At 48.4% G+C, this 10000-nt stretch overlaps 2 protein-coding genes across 5 annotated transcripts in view; one reads left to right on the top strand and one right to left on the bottom strand.

Annotated features, from left to right (window-relative positions):
• Positions 1-10000, bottom strand: part of LOC125039472 (COP1-interactive protein 1-like) — a 68293-nt gene that overhangs the window by 31856 nt on the left and 26437 nt on the right. The window lies entirely within an intron of this gene.
• LOC125039495 overlaps positions 2160-10000 on the top strand; it is a 15267-nt gene continuing 7426 nt past the window's right edge. The window contains exons 1-3 of the mRNA XM_047633511.1: positions 2160-3293; positions 4585-4714; positions 6445-6583. Of these exons, the coding sequence (XP_047489467.1) occupies positions 3033-3293; positions 4585-4714; positions 6445-6583 (530 nt within the window). The 5' untranslated portion in view covers positions 2160-3032. The remainder of the gene's footprint in view (positions 3294-4584; positions 4715-6444; positions 6584-10000) is intronic.

The raw sequence follows: 10000 nt of genomic DNA, 5'->3' as shown, positions 1-10000 counted from the left end.
GAGAAGAAAAGAGCAACATCTTCCGGGTTCCTCCTTATTGCAGTGCAAATGAGTCTCTCATTCTGAATCGCGTTGCAACAGAGAAACCCCGTTAAGACTAAAATCTTGTTTAATTGACTCTTTAGGTAACAATGGCCGCTTGAGAGGTAGAGAGGGATAGACAGAAAGAGAAAGAGAAAGAGAGAGAGAGAGAGAGAGAGAGAGAGAGAGAGAGAGAGAGAGAGAGAGAGAGAGAGACAGAGAGACAGAGAGACAGAGAGACAGAGAGACAGAGAGACAGAGAGACAGAGAGACAGACAGACAGACAGACAGACAGACAGACAGACAGACAGACAGACAGACACACATTCGGTTTTCCATCTTCCCTCCTTACGCTCGTGTGCGCATGGTCTATATAAGTACAGACATATAAACCTTGCGTGTGCGCGCGTGCCCATGTGTGAGTGTGTTCGGTCGTATCGTGGAAAGAAAAAGATTCGAAGGGAAAAGAAAAGAAAGGGGAAGTGTAAAGGGGAGGAAGAGGAGGGCGGAGGGACGGGAAGAGACAGAAAGAAAAAGAAAAACAAATGGTACGAGGAAGAAGAGAACAAAGCAAAGCGTAAAGAGGAGACAGAAGAGGAAGAGGAGGGCGGGGGGGGGGGGGGGGGAGAAGATACAGAAAGAGAAAGACAAAGGGTTAGATGAAAAGAACAAAGCAATGCGTAAAGACAAGAGAGAAGAGGATGAGGAGGGCAGAGGGAAAGGAAGAGACAGAGAGAGAGAGAAGAAAAAAACAAATGGTTCGAAGGGAAAAGATAACAAAGAAGAGGAAGCGTAAAGAGGAGAAAGAGGAGGAAGAGGAGGGCGGAGGGACCTCTTATCCTGGCCGAGGAGACACCTGAGACATGGCGAGGCCGGGCGGGAAGGAGGCGGGGAAGTGGGCGTGGCTGCCACAAAGGCTTACGCTCCTCCTCTTCCTCGACTTCCCTCCCTTTTCCTTATCTTTATTTCCCATTTTCTCTTAGTTCTTCCTCTTTTCAAATTCTTTTAATTTCCTCCGTTTTCCTTTTTTTCCCTTTCTCTCTTTCATTCTTTCTTCATCTTCCTCTCTTCCTTTCCCCCTTCATTACTGCATCTTCTTCCTCCTCCTCTTCCATTTTTGCCTTATCCCCACCCTTCCTTCTACACCTCTTCCTCTCCCCTTCTCCTCCACAAGAAAGAGGAAGAGAGATGGACACAATAAAACGGGGACTTAGGACAAAGTAGAAAAACAAAGTCACGCCGTAATTACGCAAAAACAATTAATCCTCCAATTAACAATTTCTTGTTTAATAACAACATCACGTGAAAAACAATATCATAACGTGAAAATATAAAGAAATTAAAAAAAAAAAAACTAATAACATAACGATTAAGACCATTAATATTATGGATTTTTTTTCCATGATAAAATAACTATTACTGTTCTGTCCGTAATATAAGCGAAAATTGCATTTGCATCGGAAAGAAGATATTTTTGTTTCATCAACCGGAAATTTCACTTTCACGTCCATCATTAAAATGTGTTTGTGGGTGTCTTTGTACGCGTGGGCTTGCTTTGTTATTTTGTATGTGTTTGTTTGTTTGTTTGTTTGTTTGTGCGTGTGCGTGTGCGTGTGCGTGTGCGTGTGCGTGTGCGTGTGCGTGTGCGTGTGCGTTAGCGTGTGCGTGTGCGTGTGTGTGTGTACGTCTATTGCCGTATGCATGTGTCTATAAGTGTGCATGCCTGTGCGTCCCCGTTATCTTCGCCAAAGCCAGCTGAAGCCAGCGCGAGAGCCAGTGAAACGAAATCCTTGCCAATCATCCTCCCTTGCAAGCGGCGGGCGCGAGCAACAGGGAAGCGGAGCAGGAGGAAAGAGAAAGAGAATAACAACGGCCGACAACAACATACGTGCAGCAGCTGATAAAAGGTCACGAGGCAGCATGACCCAAGCGGTTACCATGACGACCGGTTCCCCTCTCCGCCAGGCAGCTAGCCAGCCAGTCATCAGACAGCATCTCCTTCCTTTCCCTCCCCCTCTCCACCCCCCCCCCCCTTCCTCACTTTCATATCCCCCTCCCCGCTTCCTTCCCCCTCCTTCCCCCTTCCCCGCTTCTTCCCCCCACCCTTTCCCCCCTCCCCGCTCGCAAGCTTTAAAAAAACAAAACAAGCAATAGCATGCAAATTAACCCGACGTCCAACTCGTAATATCACCGCCGCTTGTACGGATATAAAGCCCGAGTGTAATGACTGCGGTGAAATGCGAGTGATAATGGTGATGAAGGGAATGGTGACAATGGCGATGGAAAAAGTGTTCTAGCGGCGTGGCGTGTTCAAAGCAGCGAAAAGGAAATCAATCAATTAATTCTCAGAAACATTAAAAGGCATCCCAAACAGGAAACAAAAGAGGGACAAAAATGCAGTTAACGAAAAAAAGAAAAAAAAAAAAAAATCGCAGACGTTCGTGTTTATAGCTTGATTAAAAATATTTGCAATATTAGTGATAATCGCTCTCGAAGAAATGTTAGACGAATTCCAAGGCGATTATACTCTCCTTTTAAGCGACTCGAACCCACGCGAAACGTGTTCTGAACATGTTTCTCCTCTCTTTTCCTTCCAGCCGTCAGCAGCAGCGTCGCTAAAGGGGCGAACCAACGAACGGACGCAGAAAATAAACGATCGAGCTTAGCGGTTTCCAGAGCCCGACCCTGACGGCAGAAGAGGAACGACGCGGTGCTCTCCGGTCGCCCTTCCCGGCGGATAGAGGCGAACGCTCGGGGCCGCCGCTGGAGCCATGCCCTCTCCCTCGGACACGTCCATCGAGCCCTGAGCCCTGAGGACCCTCCCGAGTATTAGCGCTTTCCTCCTTGCTTCCTCCTTGCTTCTTCCTCTCCCTTCTTCATCTTCGCTCCCTCTTCCTCCCGCCTCTCCTTTGCGCTGAGGATCCTCCAGGGACTGACAAAAGCAATAACAACACAGCCCCCATCCTAACTCTCCCCTTCTCCTCCTCCTCCTCCTCCTCCTCGCGTCCACTATGACAGACGAGGCTGGCCACTCCACCGTCCCCTGGCTCACCGCCCCTCCCGCCACGGCAGCGGCGGCGGCGGCAGCGGCGGCGGCAGCAGCGGTAGCCTCCTCTTCCTCCTCCACCTCCTCCTCCTCCTCCGTCTACCCCATCACCACCTCCACCTCCGCCTCGGCCTCCGTCGGCTCCGAGCCCTCCGTCAACCAGAAACTGTTCCTCGTGGTCAGCGTCGCCCTCGCCACCGTCTGCTTCTTCACTAACGTCGTGCAGGTAAGTCACAGAGAGAGAGAGAGAGAGAGAGAGAGAGAGAGAGAGAGAGAGAGAGAGAGAGAGAGAGAGAGAGAGAGAGAGAGAGAGAGGGAGAGAGAGAGAGGGAGAGAGGGAGAGAGGGAGAGAGGGAGAGAGGGAGAGAGGGAGAGAGGGAGAGAGGGAGAGAGGGAGAGAGGGGGAAGGGGGAAGGGGGAGAGGGAGAGAAAGAGGGAGGGAGGGGAGAGGGGAGAGGGGAGAGGGGAGAGGGGAGAGGGGAGTGGGGAGAGGGGAGAGAGAGAGAAAGAAAAGAAGGAAAGAAGGGGGAGGGGGAGGGGAGAGGGGAGAGGGGAGAGGGGAGAGGGGAGAGGGGAGAGGGGAGAGGAGAGAGAGAGAAAGAAAAGGAGGAAAGAAGAAGGAAGAAAGAAAGGCAGTAAGGAAAGGGGAAAAAAAAGGTAGGGAGGGAGAAGAGGGACGGACAGCTAGCTGCAGGGACCGTGGGAGAGAGATCACGAGCGAGAAAACAGAATAAGATGACAAAATAAACAATCCACACCAAACAAAAACCGACGAGCAGCAAGAGGAACAAGGAGGGAAGGTGAAAGAGAAAATAGGAGAGAAAGTGAGAGAAGAGAAAACAGAGGAGGTAAACAAAAGCAACCCAAAACTACCACCACCACAACCAAAACAACCCAACAGCCCAGAGACAACCAAACAATCACACCACGCAACGGCCACCCCGCTACAACAGCCACCACCATTCCCTTCCCGACATGATTGGTCGTTGTTGTTTTTTTGTTTGTGTTTTTTTTTTTTTTTTTTTTTTTTTTATCCGCATTACTTTCGGCCGATACGCCCTGGCACGGGCTCAACCATATACATGCTGGCGCCGATGGAAGACGAGGAAGGGGGAAGAAGAGGGAAGAAAGGAGAGGGATGAGAGAGAAGGGGAGAATGTGGGAAAAGGAGGAAGGGATGAGGGAAGAGTAAGGAGGATAGGAGAATAGGAGGGATGAGGGAGGACGAAGAATGGGGGGAGGAGGGAGAACGGGGAGTGAAAGTGGCAGAAGGGAGAAGGGAAACACAGAGAGAGAGAGAGAGAGAGAGAGAGAGAGAGAGAGAGAGAGAGAGAGAGAGAGAGAGAGAGAGACTGTCTCAAAAAACAAAAACAAAAAAGCGAATGATATGCACATATAATCCAACATGGATAACTCTCATGGATATTAATGCTACATTCTTCTCCCCACTTCCTCCCCAACCACCACAATCCCACAATCCCTCCCCACGCCCACACCACCACGCCCACAAACACCAGGTGGCCGTGTTCGCGAGGCCGTCCGCCATCCGATCGGTGAAGGGCGTGCTCCTCCTGTCGCAGGCCCTCAGCGGTCTCGTCGCCTCCTTCGTCGTGGCCTTTCCCATCCACGTCATCTCGGCGAGGGGAGGTGAGCACGTGGGCCAGTCTATGTTTATGTCCATGTCCATGTCCATGTCCATGTCCATGTCCATGTCCATGTCCATGTCCATGTCCATGTCCATGTCCATGTCCATGTCCATGTCCATGTCCATGTCCATGTCTATGTCTATGTCTATGTTTATGTTTATGTTTATGTTTTTGTTTTTGTCTATGTTTATGTTCGGTCTTGTTGCGTTGTGTTGCGCTGTGTTGATGATTGCTCAACAAAACTGGCCGCTCGCTTAACTCCAGACGAGCTCTTTAAAATACCACTTAACTGAGTAGTAAGGCAGGCAAGTCTTACTCTTAGGAAAGTTAAATAAACATGAAATACACTTTTTTCCCCCTTTGTATCGTTGAAGCGATGATACACTTGACTTGTTAGCGATGACATGACTGACAGTTTGACAGTTTTGAAACACAACGACAATATTTGGACAATTTTACCAATCATCATCGATCAATCTAAATGCATCTTCGCCGCGATGAATTCATAAATCACTTAATAAATAGGTACATACACAAATAAAAAAAATAAAATAAATAGATATAAATAAATCAAATAAATAGATAATTTTTAAAAAATAATAATAAAACTAACTTACGTTATGACGTAATAACCATTTCCCTTCCTCCTCTCGCCCGATTCATTAGCCAATAATAGCGCTTCCGTTTCTTTCCGTTTCCTCCTCCTCCCCGTCATCAAACTTTCCTCTCTCCCCTCATTTCTCCCCCATGCCATCTCCCAAAACCCGAATATGAATCAGAAAAGAAAAAAAAGAAAAAAAAAACTCCTTTTCATGAATCCTCATCCTATTCCTCATCCTGTCATAATCCCCGACTTTTCTCTCTTTCCCCTAGCTCCATCTTTATCACCCACGCCATTTCCCCTTTCATCACGTCTTCTTTCACCCTCTCCTTCGCCCCCCTCACCCCCGCTAATACCTCTAATCCCCAATGATGGTCTTCTCGTGTAATCGCTCTCTATCCTCTCCCCAAGACAACACAGCAAAGAGAAAAAAAAAAAATATGTTGCTTTTATCTCCTCTCTATTTCCCCTCTTCTCTCTATCCCCTCAAAGAGATCCACGGTAAACAATGAATGAACAAACAACAATAAAACAACTACAGAAGCAGCAGCAGCAGCAGCAGCAGCAACAACAACAACAGTAATAATAATAATAACGATAATAATAGTACTAGTAGTAGTAATAGTAATCAAAATAACAGCTACACTAAAAATAACATCAATGATCAGTATAAAAAAATTATCTCCCTGCTTCCTTCCTTCCTCCTCCTTCCTCGACTAAAAACATTAATCTCCCCCTCTCATTCTATCTCCCTCCTTCCCTCCTCCCCAGCTTCGACCGCGATCTAGCATCCCAATCTCAACTCTTTCCTCTTCCTCCTCTTCATTCTCCTCCCTAATTTCGTGCGGGTATCTTCCCCTCCTTCTCTCCCTCCTTTCCTCTTCCCCATGTTTCGTCCAAGACCCTCCTCTCTTCACCCCCTCCCCTCCTCCCTTCCCTTCCCAAACCTCGCCCACGACCCACCACCCCAACTCCCCCGTCTTTCCTCTCCCTCCCCCCACCAATATTCGTCCATGACCCTCCTCTCTCCTCCCCCCCCTCTCTTCCTCCCCACTCCAACTCCCCCCCCCCCCACCTCCAACGTACTAATCACCCCTTCCTCGTTCTCTCCCCCCCCCCCCTCCACCCAGGCTCGGCCGTCGGGGAGGAGGGATACACGGCATGCTACCTGGGCCACTCCGCCGTGATCCTCCTGACGGCGCTCACGGCCCTGGGGACCTCCACGCTGCTGCTCCTCCATCAGTACATCAAGGTCAACCATCCGCGAAGGTGAGGTCGAATAGGTCAAGTCTAAAGGTCAAAGGTCAAAGTCGTGAAGAAAGGTCGACTTGCTTTTTTTAATCTTATTTACTTTTTTTTTTATTTCTTAGGGGTCTGGGTGGTCGTCTGGGAGAAGGCGAGAATGGTTGGTTTGGGTGGAGGGGAGGAGGGGAGGAGGGGAGGAGGGGAGGAGGGGAGGAGGGAGAGGAGAACGGTGGAGGGGTGGAGGGGAGGAGGGAGAGGAGAACGGTGGAGAGACGAAGGGAGAGAAGAACGGTGGAGGGATGGAGGGAGAGGAGAACGGTGGAGAGACGAAGGGAGAGGAGAACGGTGGAGAGACGGAGGGAGAGGAGAACGGTGGAGAGACGAAGGGAGAGGACGGCGATGGAGAGATGGAGAGGAGAGGAGGGTGGCGGAGGGATAGAGGGAGGGCAGGAGGCGTCGGAGAGTCGGAGCGGGTTGGGTGCGAGGATCACCCTGTCTGGACCTCCCTTATCAATTCATTCAGTCGGCACACATATTTCACAAACGCAACATCACCCATAAAAAACAGAAACAACAACTATAAAAACAGAAAACAACAACGGAATAACGTAAAACGCATAAAAGAATCGGGAAGTCTCAAGAATGAGCTACTAGGGCCTACGACAACACTAAATACAAATAAAGAAAATCCTTTAAATCCTACAAACAGAACCAAATCATATACACAATTAAAAAAAAAAAAAAAAGGACTATTAAAAATAATAATCGTACCCATCAACCTACACTTCTAACTTCAAACCAAAAAAAAAAAAAGGGACGAACGACAAACACACAGACAAATACACAACCAAAGAACCGCACAACCAAACAAAAAACAACTAAACAAACAAACACAAAACCAACAACCAAATCACAAAAGACCCCCACAACCCCCCCCACCCCACCAACACTCCCACCCCCACCCCCGGAAGGCGCGCCATGCCCCTCCGCCGCCGCCGCCTCCGCCGCCGCCATGCTCCGCGAAATAACCCTGACGGCGGCCCTGACGTCACTCCTGGCCGGTGCGTCTCCGTGTTTCCCCTAATGCAGGTGGGCCGCGCTTTCTCTTGTCTTTCGTTTCTCTCAGTGTCTTCGGTCTCTTTCTTCGTATTCTTTATTTTGTTGATAGTATCTCTCTTTTCCTCTGTGTGTGTGCGTGTGTGTGTGCGTGTGTGTGTGTGTGTGTGTGTGTGTGTGTGTGTGTGTGTGTGTGTGTGTGTGTGTGTGTGTGTGTGTGTGTGTGTGTGTGTGTGTGTGTGTGTGTGTGTGTTTGATGGTATGGTCTTTTTCCTTTATTATTGTTTCTCCCCCTTCTTCTCTCCCTTCTCCCTTTCCTTTTTTTTCTTTTTCTCCCTGTCACTCTCACTCTCACTCTCATCTTCACCCTCACCCTCACACTCTTAATCTCTCACTCCCACCCTTAACCTCACTCTCACCCCCTTCTTCTATTCCAAATCATCATCGATTCCCGCTACTCACACCTTCGCACTTGCTCCAGTCTCTTCTCTCTCCCTCACTCACAACTCAAGTTATTCTAGTTTTTCTTTTTCTTCTTCTTATCCACTTCTCTCTTGCCCCTCGCGATCCTCTCCTCCATCTCCTCCTTTATTAAAATGGTTTTGTTTGGCCTCTCTTTCTCTCTCTTCTTCCTTCTGATTTCTCTTACGTCATTTTTCGTCTTTCCTCTCTCTTTCCTTAGTTTCTTTCAAGTTTCATTTGGTCTCTCCCCTCTTCCCTCTCTCTTATTCCCCCTTCTCTGTTTATCCTTCACCCGATTTTCTGTGTTTGTCTTTTGTTCCTCTTGCTTTCCTTTATTTAATTTCCTTCTGTGGTGTCCTCCGCCCATATTCAATCTTCTTCTTTGCCCTGCCTTCGTTTTCTTCCTTCTTTTCTTTCCCTTCTTCTATCTATCCTTCTCTTCCCTTCCTTTCTTTAATTTCCTTGCTTTTCGTATTCTCCTTTTTTTTTTCCTTCCTCCTTTCCTTTTCTCTCTTCCCGTATCTTCATTTTCTTACTCCCTTTCCTCCCTCTCTTTCCTCTTTCTTCCCTATCCTCTCCATTTTCCCTCTTCTTCCTTCCCTTGCCGTTCCTAGCTAAGCATCAAGACTCCATTCCGTTATTTATTTCTATTCTTTCCCCTCTCCCTCTTCCTATATATTCCCCCCTCTTCTTTTTTTTTCACTCTCTCGCTTTCAAACCAGCTTCCGGACGCAGTTTGGCTCTAGTACATGGTGTATATACAGTATGTGCAGAGACAGGCGCATTAACATACAGGAAAATGGATTTGGCGAAACGTTGCGGTCTTTTTTTTTCTTTTTTTTTTTTTTAGGACTCTCTCCTCTACCTCTTTCGTCTTCTCTCTCTCTCTCTATCTCTCTCTCTCTCTCTCTCTCTCTCTCTCTCTCTCTCTCTCTCTCTCTCTCTCTCTCTCTCTCTCTCTCTCTCTCTCTCTCTCTCTCGCTTGCTCCCCCCCCCCTCTCTCTCCCTCTCCCTCTCTCTCCCTCTCCCTCTCCCTCTCCCTCTCTCTCTCTCTCTCTCTCTCTCTCTCTCTCTCTCTCTCTCTCTCTCTCTCTCTCTCTCTCTCTCTCTCTCTCTGCCTAGTCTTAGCTTCCTCCTTCCTACCATACCACCCACCCTTCCCTCCTTCCCTATCCCCATACTCCCCCTCCCCTTCCCCTAATGGTCCTTATCGGCCTCATCCCCTTCACCCCCCCCCCCCTTTCCCCTCCTCCACTTCCCCATAACTCCAACTCTCTCGACAGAGTCACTTCTCCCTCGCCATTGTCTGAGCCAGGTCGCGATAATGATTATAAAAAAAAAGGTGGGAGAGAGAGACTAGAGAAAAAGGAAAAGAGTACTGAAAAGAAAGAGAAAAAAAGACTTTCTAATCCTCCTTTTTTTTTCTTCATTACATTTTTTGTTTCTTTCTATTTTTTTTTTTTTTTCGTAAGGGGTTCGTTAGAGAAAGATGAATATGGCGTAATTGGGGTTCGTAAATCAGTTGGTTGCGTTATGTCAGCCTGACAGACTGACAGAGAAGGGAAGAAGGAAGGCAAGAAGGAAGGAAGGCAAGAAGGAAGGAAGGCAAGAAGGAAGGAAGGCAAGAAGGAAGGAAGGCAAGAAGGAAGGAAGGAGCGAAGGAAGGAGCGAAGGAAGGAAGAGGAAGGGGAAGGGGAAGGGGAAGGGAGAGGGGGAGGGGGAGGGGGGAGGGGGGAGGGGGGGAGGGGGGAGGGAAAGAGGGAGAGAGAAAGAGGGGAGAGAAAGAAAGAAAGAAAGAAAGAAAGAAAGAAAGAAGAGAGAGAGAGAGAGAGAGAGAGAGAGAGAGAGAGAGAGAGAGTAAGCGGGGTCAAGAGTGTGCTTGTGCATATGTGTGCATATCTATTAATCTAGATTCGAGAGCAC

This window comes from Penaeus chinensis, chromosome 3, assembly GCF_019202785.1.
Source record: "Penaeus chinensis breed Huanghai No. 1 chromosome 3, ASM1920278v2, whole genome shotgun sequence".
Taxonomy (NCBI): Eukaryota; Metazoa; Arthropoda; class Malacostraca; order Decapoda; family Penaeidae; genus Penaeus; species Penaeus chinensis.
Note: the sequence above shows the minus strand (reverse complement) of the source record. Positions and strands in the feature narration are given on the sequence as shown.